General features: G+C 48.7%; 1 protein-coding gene across 1 annotated transcript in view; it reads left to right on the plus strand.

Annotated features, from left to right (window-relative positions):
* The first annotated feature begins 9925 nt into the window (after positions 1-9925).
* The window catches only part of SLC25A33 (solute carrier family 25 member 33), a 30341-nt gene continuing 26358 nt past the window's right edge, over positions 9926-13908 (plus strand). The window contains exon 1 of the mRNA XM_079907553.1: positions 9926-10256. Coding sequence (XP_079763679.1) covers positions 10201-10256 — 56 coding nt within the window. The 5' untranslated portion in view covers positions 9926-10200. The remainder of the gene's footprint in view (positions 10257-13908) is intronic.

The following is a 13908-nucleotide window of genomic DNA, read 5'->3' on the forward strand; positions in this document are numbered from 1 at the left end:
AACCCTGAGGACATGATGCTGAGTGAAACAAGCCAGTCAGAAGAAGACAAATAGTGTAGGATTCCACGTATAGGAAGTACTTCGAGCAGTCAAATCCGTAGACAGAAAGTAGAAGCGTGGTTGCCAGCGGCTCTGGGAGGAATGGAAAGATAATGTTTAGAGGGGACAGAATTTCTGTTTGGGAGGATGAACTAGTTCTAGAGATGGATGGGGGCGATGGTTGTACAACAAGGTGAATGTATTTAACGCCACTGAACTGTATTCTTGAAAAAGGTTAAAAGAGTAAATCGTGTGATGTCTATATTACTCCAATTAAAAGTAAACACAGAGAATAACTTGGTTTTGTGTTCTAAACATTATCCTTTGTGTCTCGTCTTGGATTTGGAGGAGTTTTGTAGCAAAGGGTGTTTTGGGGACCTCAAATCAGCCGTATTTCCAGAAACAGAGGCTCTGGGACCAAGGAGTGAAGGGCCTTGAGGGTCCCGCGGCGTCCCTGTCACCATCCCCTTTACAAACTTGTAAACACGGTTGGTTTGCTTTGCGAGCCTGTTCCTCCCTGGCTGTGTGATTCAGCCATGTCTGCACTGCTACAGACTCACGGGGCTTGAATCGGTGACGTTTCGGCATGTGAACTAGGATGTATTCAGAATGTAAGTTGCTGCAAACCAATCCCCACACTCGGGGGGAGGGGGTGGGGGTGGGGTAAAAACAGGTCCTGAAGGTTGGAGTCCGTGTCTGTGCACACAGCCTGCCTGGCCTGGTGAGGACCTACCTCTCCATCCCCTGGCATCTCCCCTCCCCTGCTCACCAGCCCCCAGCCACATAGGCCTCCTTCTTCCAGCTTCTCACACAATCCAAGCTCACTCCCACCTCAGGGCCTTTGCATCTGCTATATCGCTGGTGGGGACACTCACCCCAGGTCCTTACATGTCTAGCTCCTTTGCATCTTCCACATCTAGCCTAATGCCACTTCTGCAGACAGGCCTTCCCTGACCACCCTCTCCAAAGGAAATGTTAGATACTTGAAGCATTTACCATCACAGTGTTCCACTTACTTCCTTCGTGGCATTGGACACGAGGTTATAGTTTATTGTACCATTTGTTCCTTTGTTTATTGATGGTCTTGCCTAATGGAATTTGAGCTCCATGATGGGTGGGGACCACTTCTTGTTCTTACCTGAGTCCCTAGCGCTCAGATCAGAAGGAATTCAGCTAGAAGCTGTGAAAAAAGAAAAAAAAAATCAGACTTTTCATGATTCAGTGACTCCATTAAGTCCTGAACTGATTCCAGGCCTAGAAAGCAACACGTGGGTGGCGATGTCCTTCTGATGGAGACCATCCAGTGGGGCAGGTGAGGTGGGCTGGGGAGGATGGGCTGAGGAATCAGTAGACGGGCTTTGTCAATGTTCGTCCCCACCTGCCTATTCAATCCCCGTCTGGAAGTGTCAAGTAGGTGGATATTCCAGAACAAATCTAGGGAAAGGGTGGAGCTGCAGATAGAAATTGGGAGTCAACACGAATGTCATATGGATGGTTTTGTAAGTCTTGGAACTTGATGACGTCACCTAGAGAGAGGGTTTGGCCCCCAATCACAACATTGGGTGGCCTGGCTGTCTTTGAGCGGTAGGGACCACATTTAAAACACTTTATCAACCACCCAGCACGTAGCCCTCAGTGACGGGCATCGGGATCCCATGGAATCGGGAATGATAAGACGCAGGTCTCCTGTTATTTCTGTCCCTTACAATCTGTAGAGCTATCGAGATGCAACGTCTCTAAGCCTCAGTTTCCCCATCTGTAAAATTACTGTGGGGCACATGACTTACTTTATTTATCAATAATCCAACTACACTCCCCCAGTGCCCTCGCATGCTGGTGTTGGGAACGACCTGTCCCTGTCCTGGACCCCACAGTTTAGTGGGAGAGCTACAAGGAAGGAGTGGGCTGAGTCCCAAGGAAGCAGGAGGGACCACTTCTAACTCTGAGAGAGGGTGTGTGTTGGGGAGATTCTGAACACCCCGATGAAGTAAGCATTTTAAGCATCTTTTTATAAAAGAGGAAAGTCAGGTTCACTGCAGGTCACACAGCCCGTAAGTGGCAGAGCACACAGTGACATGCTCGGCTATCATTAGCTTTGATGCTCATGGCCATGGCCGTGGCAGCCAAAGCCCTCTGGTAATGAGAACCCAGCCTGTCTTCTTTCCCTACCCCTGCCTTCCTCTCCCTTCACTAGTAATAGATTTACAAGTCAGCACAAAGAGGGGTGATCGATGGCAAGGTGGCTTACAGATCAGGGAGAAAGAATAACTATGCATTCCCCTGAGAGCGCCTAATCCAGTCCTGGGAGGTTGGAACATAGAGTCTGGAGCCCAACCACACTGGTTCAAAGCCTCTGTGCCTCAGTGTCCTCATCTGTAAAATAGGGACAAGAATAACATTCTCCCCCCACGGGGTTGTTGGGACAGTTGAGTGAGTTAATACAGGCACAGGTGCTCTATAAAGGCTACTAGGATTCTGGCTCCCTTTTGTACACCTGCCCCCTCCCTTGACCTGGGCCCAGGGTAACAGCAGCCCAGCTCTGCCCCACTTAGACTGGGGGGCTGCCAGGCCTGCGACCAGAGCCAGCTCCCCCTGGGAGGACAGCAAACATGGGATAATTGCCAAGAGCTAGTGAAGCCTTCAAACCCTGGTGCCGTGGTTCCCCCTCCCTGGGCCAGGCAGCCCAGGAAAGAAGCCCATTGAGAAGTCAGCCATCAGAGCCTGAAGGACAGACCCAGGACACAGGCACCTGTGCCCTCCTGCACGTCTGCAGGGACTCACCGGGACTGCACCCCTACTCTCATGTCCCCTGTCTACCAACTCCCCTTGGTCCTACAGAAAGCCAGAGAGAGCTGTGATTTCCCCCAGTTCTGTCAGGTACAACTGAGTTGAAGCTGCCCCAAGAAAAAGAGCCCTTCTCCACCCAGCTTCCCCGAGGCAGATCCTCAGTGCCTTTCTCCTGTTTTGCTTACACGGGTGGGTGGTTTTCGGAGCAGGGTGAGGGGGAACACTGGGGTCGTCACTGGGCTCTGACATCCGCCATCGTCAGCGTTGGAGTTGGCACGAGCACCCTGGCTCTAGGCCATCTACGTTGGGCCCACAATTTTTTTTTTTTTTTTTTTTTGGCCCTGCTGCGCGGCTTGCGGGATCTTAGTTCCCCGACCAGGGATCGAACCCCGGGGCCACAGCAATGAAAGTGCTGAGTCCTAACCACTGGACCGCCAGGGAAGTCCCTGGGCCCCCACTTTAAAATCATAACTGGTTCAGGCTAGGCCAGGAGAGCCCAGCGTGACAGTCATCAAGTTGGAGGAAGGAGGTAGAGGAAGCCATGCTCCCGCCAGCCGAAGGCTGTAACAGGAGTGCCCCCCACTCCATTATACGTGGGCTCAGAAAACCAGCTGTCTGCCACAGGGACCACGGTCTGTATCCCCACCTCACAGCCATCCCTCACATGGTCTGTCACCTAAATAAATGCACAGCCCTTTCCTCTGCCCCCTATGTCCTGACCCTGCTCTAGGCTACCACTCTTTTCTTTTCTGCACCATCCAAACATCTCTCTGATTCTAATCTTCCACCAACCAATTCTTTGACCACACAGCAGCCAGAAGCATCTTCTTCAGACGTCTTCTCAGGTCGTACCACTGCCCTTTTGAAACCACCACCCTTCAGTGGCTTCCCATTCCCCCCAGGATAAAGTGCAAAATCCTGGGCTTTATTGGTCTGACCTGGCTGCCCTCTCTCCCTGCCATTCTCCAGCCCCATGGGACTTGTTTTCTCTCCAGGCCTCAGGCCCTTTGCCCCTGCTGCTCTTCCTCCATGGGCCATTCTCCCCCCTCCCTTTAGCCTGGTTCATTCCAGGTCAGTCTTCAGGTCTCCAAGAGACTGAAGCCCCAGGCATGCAGGACCCTATAAAATTCATCCACTAAGGATGCCGTGTGCCAGGCTCAGGTTTGCAACAGAGAAGCGGGCAAATCAGTATTTGTTGCATGAATGCATGAACGAATGAATGAGAAGTGTCTGCCCTGTTTCTCTCTCCTGCTCAGCCCCAACCGCCTCAGTGGTTGGAAGCTGCTTTGGGTCTAGACACCGTTGGCTCTCCCTGTGGGATGGCTGCATCCACGCTGATGCTCCTGGCCCAGCATCCCTCAGAGGTCAGCACAGTCAGCACTGGGTACCAGGTTGAGGAGAACAAGGGGCCTCTCCCCAGTTCAAGGCCCCACCCTGTGGACAAAAACCCAGACCCCGCTTCTCAAAGTCTCTCACCCAACAGCCTTGCCAACTGCCAGCAGCAGCCCCCTCCCCAATCAGTGTAGCTTAAACCCATATCAAGGGGCTGGGGAGCCAAAAAGCATGATAATAATGAGACTTATGTTTACTGGCAGTTTCTCTGGCCAAGGCACAATTAGCTTATGTAATCCTCTCCACAACCCCGAGAGGCAAGCACCGTTAGTATCTATCTCCTCTTTAGAGTAGGGGAACAGATGCTCAGAGAGGTTAAGTGACTTGCCCAAAGTTCTGGAACTTGAACCCACATGGCCTGACTCTAGGTGGGTATGGTTAACCTTTGCCACCACTTGGTGGTAAAGCACTCCCATTCTGCAGGCAGGGGAGCTTGCTTAACCTCCCCTAAGCTCAGTTTGCTCAGCTGCAAAATGGGTATAATAAGAGGTCGTGGCTTGTTGGGAGGATTAAATGAGATAGCACTGGACCTGGCTAGCGGGAATGCTCTTGCCATTGTCTCAGGGCTCTGTGACCTCAGGCAAAGTCCTCAGCCTGGCTGCCCTGGTGGGATAATACCCACCTCCCAGCCTTGATGGGAGGATGAAGTGAACCACTCCTCCACAATCCCTCATCCACCATCCTAAACTGCAGAAAGCCCTGCAAATTGGAAGCTAACTCCCTCGGCAGCAGAACCTGACCTGGAGCCACCTCATGTGGCGGCAAACTCTGACCTTGCTGGATCCTGAAGCTGTTTACACGGTGTTTTTTAATCCCACACGGTGTGACCATCCAGAACTGTTCTGTGCTTGCAGATGGAGTGCTGCCCTGGGCCTGGGGTGTCATCTAGCATGCAGTATATGCACCGTCCAGTGTTTCTAAAATCATCAGAACAGCTCTGACTTGTGACACACACCCCAGCGTTTTGGATAAGGGGTTGTGTTTATAGCATCCTCTGCACAAGGCTGGCATATAGCAGGTGATCAGTAAATAGCCGTTCTCTCTTCTTTTAGGGTTACACACGTCCTTAACCCTTCTCTCCAGCCTGCTCTGCTCTTTTAAATTGGAAATGACAGTTCTTGTGCATTTCAATGGATGCAAATAGATACCTGGTGAGAATCCTGGTCATAACTACTGTGTATTCAGTATTGATCATGGGTAGGGCTCTAAGCTCTTCATGTGTCCTACCTCAGACCACGTAGCTGGGTGCTTAAGCACATTCCCTTTGTTCAAATCCCAGCTCTGTCACTTATTAGCAAGGCCTGCTGTGTGATGACCTCCCCCCACCCCATGACATAATACATGGGGATACAGTCATAGTTCCAACTGAAAGTGTCCTAGAAGGACTTAGGACAGCATGTAGCCCATACTCAGTGTCAGCAGAATTCTTATTATTAATCTTCACTTTGAAGTACATACCGTAACTAGCCTGGTTGAACGAGTGGGGTGACTGAGGCATGGGAAGACTGAGTAACTTGGCAGTTGGGTGACACAGTGCTATACTCTACTGCCTCTCAGAAGTCAGGACAAAGGGAGGAGTGGGAGGGAGGGAGGAGGGAAGAAAAGGGCATTATCCACCCCGGCAGCGCCTGCCCAGCCGGACAGACTGTCCAGTCAAGTCCCAAGCTTTATTCAAAATATAGCAGAAGCACAAGTCTGGGCCTCCGAGAATTTACATTTTACCGAAGGTGCTTTCCTTCTAAGAAACGGTCAGGAAAACGTGGGGTTGGGAATAATGAGCTCACAACACATTTGGAAAAACAGGTTCCAGCCTGTGCACAAGGAGAGGGAGACCCACTGGCAGAGGCTTATCCTTGCAGGAGCCAGAACAACACAGCCTTTCATTAATGAGAAGGCTTGGCCTGCAGAGCCTCATTAGGACTGTAACCAGAAACCCGGCTCAGGCTGAGTCTGGTAAAGAGAAAGGAAAGGAGGGAGAGAGGCTGCTGGCCTGTGTCCTTTGCCCCCAGTCACACCACCTGCCCCTGCTTCCCTCCAGCCCCCAGGCAGGCACGGGCCTTTCAGCATCTCCTGAGATGTGGGACCCCTCAGGAGAGACTTGTCCCTGACCCAGCCTTAGACTCTGCGAACCTGAAATGCTCCTTATGAATCTCTGCAAAGAAATGAAATCTCAGGCCCTGGGGGTGGGATGGGTAGTGGGATGTTTTCCCAATAGTGTCCCTTTTGCAGAAAAACAAGGATTAAAGAAGCAATTAAAGGTCTGACAGCCAGCTGTCAGAAGAAGAAAGCAAAAAGAAACTGGTAACAGGTCAGCAGGAAGGCTCAGGACCTTCAAAACCAAAACCTCAGGTTTGGTTACCAAAAACCCAAGTAAGTCTCTCCTCCAGACCCCACCAAGTCTGGGAGCAGTCCACGTCTGAAACTAAGCAATGCCTAAGTGGATCTCCGGGTGTAACTATTTGTCTGTGCCCTTCCACATTTCTGAACTTGATATGATGTACACATATGCAGTTATGTAGTCTGCCTTACTTTTTTCTTTTTAATGAATATTATTGAGATATAATTTACATACAATAAAATGCACCCATTTTAAGAGTAAGTTTTAATGAGTTTTGACAAGTGTGTATACCCTGACCAGAATACAGAACACTTTCATCACCCCAAGAAGTTCCTCTGGCCTCTTTGTAGTTAATCCCCTTCCCAGCCCCAGGCTCAGCCCGAGCCCCAGGCACCTACTGATATGTTCTCTGTCACTGTAGATTAGTTTTGCCTTTTCTAGAATTTCATACATAGAATCGTGTACTCCTTTATGTCCGGCTTCTTTGTTGTTATTGTTGGGGTTTTCTGATACTATTGTAAGACAAATATTTTTAAACTTCATATTCACAGTGTTTGCAGCTAGCAAAAGAAGTATTTCTTTTTTTGTATATTGACCTTGTCTCCTTTGAGCTTGCTAAATTTACTAATTAGTTCTAGCAATTGTTATATAGATTCCTTAGGATTTCCTAGTAAATTATTACATCACCTATGACTAAAGACAGTTATGATTCTTCCTTTCCAATCTTTATGCTTTTTATTTCTTTTTCTTGCCTCATTGCACCGACTACGACCTCTAGTACCATGTTGAATAAATGGCAAGAGCAGACATCTTTCCTTGTTGCCAATCTTAGGGGGGCAGGCATGCAGTCTTATGCCATTAATTATGATGTCAGCTGTAGGTTTATTGTGACACCCTTCAGCAGGTAGAGGAATTCCTTGCTCCAGTTTGCTAAGAACTCTTTTCAGGAACGGGTATCCTGTTTTGTCAAATGCTTTTTCTGCACAGAGTCGATACTCAATAAAAATGTCTTGAATGAATGAATGAATCAGATAGCTTCCTTGACATGGGGATCAAACAATATATGTTTTTCAACATTTTGTCAGAAATGTCCAGACTTTCCTCTGAAAATGTCCCAGTCTTCTCTCCCACCAACACATACATCAGGGAATGAATGCTGGTCCAGCTCATTGCCACACGGCACAGCAACATGGCCTGGTAACCACAGCCACAGTCCCTTGGCTGAGCCGTGAGGGATAGGAGAAAAAAGCACTCCACTTCCCCAGGCAAGCAGGGGGCAGCTTCACAGAGAAGGTGACTTCTGAGCTGGTCTCAGAAAAGGTCCAGAGGAGTCTGGCCAATGGAGGAAGGGGACATCCTAAGCAACAGCATGTTCCAAGGCAGGGAGGCATGAAAGATTGTTGCATCAGCCACTAACTAGATGTGTGACCTTGGGCAAATCTATCCTGCTTATCCATAAAAAGGGAAGGAAAACAACAGGGCTGCCAAAGAGTGTGAGTATCCAATGAGATAAATAAATGAAAGACCTTGCAAAAACTCTTAACATGAAGGCAGCATTACTATTAACAAGGGGATGGGGAAGCCTGTTTATGTGTCCAGCACAGCCTAGACTGACAGTCCTTAGGGAAAGAAGGAGGGGGCAGGGTGCTGCTGTGGTGTGAGAAGCCTGGGTCCCAGTCTCAGACACCTCTACGGGAGCACAGCCAAGATGGAGGGCTATGCTCCAAGGATGGAATCTCCTTGGGTTTAGAATCCCACCCGGATGGGAACAGCTCCCTCCTGGTTAATAGGGTTGCATTACTCTCTCCTGTTTCTACTCATGCCTCATAAATCGTCTTCAGCTAAAACCAGCACTGACTTTCTGAGCAACTGAATCAAGGGATTTGGGAGATCCAGGAAGCATGAAGGAAAATCTTTCTTTTTTCCCTGGCTCCCTCATTTCCTTCCTTCCTTCTTTTTCCCCAAATATGGAGCACTAGTATGGCTTTCCCCCTTCCCAGAGGCAGTAATGGCTTTAATATACAGCATTCACTGTGTTTGTATTTTGGATGACTGCTCCTAAGAGCTGTTTTTAAAGAGTCCTCCCAGCAATCAAATACCTAGCTCCTGTGTTTGCACACAATTTCCCTTCTGCTCAAGCTCTTGTTGTGTTTACACACAGGACATCTAGCAGCTTGGTCTGGTCAAGGTACTGCTTTTAGCAGCTCTGGGAGACTGAAGACAAAGTGTTGGTATATTCTGTACCTGGTGCCTCTGGAGAGGGGTGAGAGTGGAGGCCGACAGACTCAAGGGTTGGCCTGTGAGAGCAGGTAGAAGAGTTTTGTTACAAGAGACATGAGGACTTGAAACCAGCAGCAGCAGTGGAAGGAGCACAGATAGGGGGATACTTTGGGAGAATTCCAGGAAACAGAAGTGCCAGGTGGACTGGGGGTGGGGGAGTAGGGGAGAGATAGAGGAGTCCAAAGTAACAGGAAAGTTTCTGGCGTTGGTGACTGTGCAGATGGTGGCGTCACCATCTTCCAGGACAGGAAATACAAGAAGCAGACAGGTTTGGGGGAGGGGAAGAATTAAGTCACGAGTTCTGTTCAGGACATTTATTCATTCGTTTCTTGGGCATTGCTAGTGGGAGATACCTTGTCAGGAAAAACCGTGAACAAAAGAAACAAAGTCCCTGCAATCCTGAAGCTTACACTCCAGGGGCGGAAGGACAGTTTACACAAATAAAACAACAAAGTAACTGCAGAAGCCTATGTGAGGAAATTAAGCAGAGTCGTGTGGTTGAGTGTGCTGCAAGGGGGGCCAAGGAAGGCCTGTGTGTCCAGACTTGGAGTTAAGAAGTTGCCAGGTTGAGTTTGACGGTGACCCAAGGACATACAAGCAGAGAAGCAGCTCGGATAGAGAAGCTCAGAAATCTGGGCTGGAGATGATCAGAAAAGAGGCCAAAAACCGTATCGCAGCATATAATGCTATTTCTAGAAAAATCAAAGATACACAAAATGATACCACGGGTACACTGGGGGTTAAGGCTATTTGGATCTTGTTTTTCCCCTAAACTGGGCGATGAATACAGAGCTGTGAGATGTCATATGTAATTTATATACTTTTTTACACATTGTATCATAAAGTAAACTTGACTAAAAAAAGGAAAAAAGGCCAGGCGCAGGGTCTCACAACGCTCAACGAAGACCCCGTTTCTGTAACTCCCTCACCAGGGACCAGGCAGCCTTGGCCGGTTCTCGCTTCACGCGCATTGGCTCAGGCAGTCTCCCCGCCCATGTCCGCCCGCAAGCCAATGGGCGTGCGGGATCCGGGTCCACACCCCCGCCGCGCACCGCCCCGGGCCCGCGCCGCCGAGTGACGTCACGGCCCGGCCCCCGCACGTGACAGTGGCGCGCCGGGCTCCCGCTGGCCGTTGGGCTCCCGCTGACTGCCGGGCTCGCGCCGCAGAGGCAGGTGAGGCGCCTGTGGCCACGCGGCAGAGGGCGCGGGCCGAGGGAACCAGTCGTGGGGGCGCGCGCGCATGGAGGCGGTGCCGGCGGCTGCCTGAGGACAACCGGGAGAGCGGAGAGGCCACCTCGTGCATCCGTCAAGCCGCCTCGAGCCCGCGGCACCCGGCGGCTGCGGGCCGCGGAGCCGGCGCGGCCATGGCGACGGGCAGTCAGCAGAAGGAGAACACGTTGCTACACCTCTTCGCCGGCGGGTGAGTGTCCCGGCCCGACTCCGCGCCCCCGCGCCGCGCCCTCGGTGCGCCGGGGCCGGTTACCGGCCCTCCCGGAGCTGAAGCTCCGCCTGCCGAAAGAGGAAGTCCCGGCGTGGGGGTGGTGGGGAGCCCCGGGGGGAGCAGGGCCTGTCCCACCTCCTGGCCGCATCCCCAGAGGGTGATTTTACGCCGCGTGCGCCGCGCCCACGCCCACCCCCATCCCCATCCCCACGGCACCTCCAGCTTTTTCTCCTTTTAAACAGTTAGTGGCTGGTCTGACGAGTGTCACTCGGGGGCGGTCCTGCCAGGCCACGCTGCACTTAACGACCCTCTGCCTAGATTCTCCTCCTGGGCCTTTTCCCGAAGGCTCTGGGCGGTCTTGGGGATGCTTAGTTTGGCCCGGGAGTCCCTCAGGGTAGTGCAGGGGCGAGTTCAGATGGTCGAGAGCGCTGCCGGTATTGGGCATCAGCAGGGGCCTGGAAAGTGCTGGTGAACCGTGATGCAGCGGTCAACAACCTGTGGGAGAGCTGATGGGGGACCTCGGGACTAAGTGGAGTCGGGAAGGTGTGCTGAAATGCTTCTCACCTGCTGGTTGAAGCGTCCAACGTCAGAAACAACATTAAATCTAAGATGTGCCCTGTTTTGAAAGTATCATTAGCTTAATCGTCATGGCACCTTGAATTTTTTCAGTGGAGGCGACGTATTTTTAGGGAGGTGGGGTGGTAGGGGGTTAGGAAGGGAGCTGTTGTTTTTGTTTCTTTCAGAAAATAAAAGTAAAAATGTTTTGTATTAGTAATTTGCTTTCTTTTAATACAACCTTTGGGTCCTTTTGGAGTCTTCTAGATGTTTGGAGTCTTATTTGAGGACCTCACAGGCCTGGCACAGCCATTTTTAAGTGTAGGACATTCTGCATAAAGTAGAATTTATCCTGGATTATTATCTTGATTTGTGTATTTTAGTTGCAGCTTAGTGTTTTAGTTACTACCCAGATATGTTCCTTATTACAAACAAGTAATGGTTGAGAATTTATTTGCAAAAATGACCATGATGAAAGTGTTCCTGAGCGCTCTGTGCTTTTTATCGTAGTGGATTACCCAGTTACGTTGTTTCTCCGGTCAGAAAATTGGTGGTTCTTCATACACAGGAACGATTTCTCCTTCAGCTCTTCCCTATCAATCCCCCTCCTTTTGCTTCATCTCCCCCTTGATATTTACTTTGAGAGTAACACAAGGTTTGGGGAGGGATTCCTAAATTAAGACAGTACATTAATTTGTCATTGTGGGGAATTTTAAACAAGTTGACCATGTTATTTAAGTCATTTCTCAAGCTAAGAAGGATAGCTAATCATTTTCTTTTTAATGATTTTATACTCAGTGATTTTGATTTGCAGTTTTTAAGTGAGGTGGTCTTTAAAAAAATTCTTGTATTCCGAACTGGGAGAGTTACTTGCTCTGGAGCAGCCTCTGTGAGGCTTGCTTGGTAATTGATTCCCCTGTCGACATGAATCTCCCTACGCGCCCTTCACAGTGCCCTCTGGGTGCTGATTCCCCTCCCGAGCACCAGCCTCTTACCTTGTGATGGAGGAAAACTGCAGGAGCCAGCACAGCTCTGGACTGATTAAAACTTGGAGTTTATTAGAGGGGTGCCTGGGGCTATTGTATTTAATAGGTTTCCTTTCCTTCATTAGCAGTTTGGGATTCCTTGCAGATGTTCAAGAAAGAAAATAAATCTTCGAAAAGGATGCTTTCAGAGTAACTAATTGGATTTCGACTCATTCCCACTAGCCTAAAATATACTACTTCCATTTCTTTTAGGGAAGATCATTAAAGGAGCTAAGTATCAAATGGGTGTGTCATGCAGTGAAAATCAGTGGTGCGATGGTCCCCCCCTGTGTGGTAGAGGGCTGTGTTGCTTTGCTCCAAGTAACTAGATTCCACTGTTAAGCTGGCCTCTTTCCAAAGAACTGAGTACTTTTCTTTGAAAAGGAGTCAGAGCCCCTGCTTTTTAAGGGGGGCTCTGTGACATTTCTCCTGATTATTGAATAGCCATTGGAAACTAACATCAAACAAGTTTAATGCTATAACTAATTAATGATACTGAGTAAATTTTTTTATCAGGTATAACAGGCTTATGAATAGTTGAAAATTAATTTTAGATCCTGGAAAGTAAAAACTACACCCCAAATAACTCACTGTCTTTTAAATTTCTTAAAAAATTTTTAAGCAGTTTTGTGTGTTCTTTGCAAGGCAAAAATACTCCTAAGTTAACCTGTAATAGTTATCTTTTTAATATAGTGTTGCCTTTTAAGAAAGAAGAGAACTGGAGGAGAAACACCCACAAACCAACACCTAGAAATAAGCACTTAAGAATCAGGTCTGTGTGTGTGTATGTGCACCAAATGTAATTTCATAGTTAATTTTAAAATAGGCTCCCGGGCTTCCCTGGTGGCGCAGTGTTTGAGAGTCCGCCTGCCGATGCAGGGGACGCGGGTTCGTGCCCCGGTCCGGGAAGATCCTACATGCTGCGGAGCGGCTGGGCCCGTGAGCCATGGCCACTGAGCCTGCGCGTCCGGAGCCTGTGCTCCGCGACGGGAGAGGCCACAGCAGTGAGAGGCCCGCATACCGCAAAAAAAATAAAATAAAATAGGCTCCCATTCTTTATACATTGCTTCCTCCTTAGAAATATGTTGGGTTTCGATGGCAGCATGGTAGTGAATTCTCTGAGTGTACTCCTAATCAATCGTTACTGTTCTGTGGTTGCAGTGAAGAAGGTAAACAGTTTCCAAGCCCAGTGACAGGAATTCAGGGAGGCTCTTATAGTGATTTATGACAGGGCTACCTAATTTATTCTGATTACATAATTTCTTTCTGATCTTTCATTGCTAATTTTTTGCCTTTATAAACTGGACATCCTTATGTGTACCTGTGTAGTTGTCTGATTACTTCCTTAGGACAAACCATTAGAAGTACAATTGCTGAGTCAAAACACATTTTTAAGGCTTTTGCTAGCTACCAGCATCTTCATAAGCCATCTCTTAGGGTGGTTTGCTTCTGTGTGAGGGAACCTCATTCATTTGATGTCGATTTTTAGTATTTTTAGGAATTCTGCTGTTTTCTGCTTTCTCTCCTCCTATCCCAAAATCTGGGTAGTATTGTTGTCAAAACAAAAAACCTAAACAAATTTTTTTGTAAACCTATCATTCCTTTTCTACTGTTTAAACCAGACCATTAAGAGAAACACTGAAATCCTCCGAAGTGGCCCTTCTGTGTCTAAGGCCTTATGTCTGTTGAGAAAAATCTCTTCTTAAACTTTCCCTATCAAATGACTTGGGAATTCTGGTTGTGCGTGTAGTGTTAGTGACGTCCTTCGCCTGCTGAACAAGCAACCCAACGTGGCAGGTGGCGATTCAGGAGAGTACTCGGCACCTGAAATAGCTGTGCTAAGCTGCCCTTAGATTAGAGGTTGATGGCCTCGATGATATTGCATTAAGTCTTATTTTTATGGCATGGTTTTGTCATTAAATGTACTTACATAGCCTTTAAAATGTATTTTAATGGGGATACGGTATGTCTTTAAGGTTTTTAAAATATGTAACCTAAGATAATGTTCATAATTCAGTATTTCCTCCATTACGGACAGCTGTCACCTGGTG

This window comes from Stenella coeruleoalba (assembly GCF_951394435.1).
Source record: "Stenella coeruleoalba genome assembly, chromosome: 1".
Taxonomy (NCBI): Eukaryota; Metazoa; Chordata; class Mammalia; order Artiodactyla; family Delphinidae; genus Stenella; species Stenella coeruleoalba.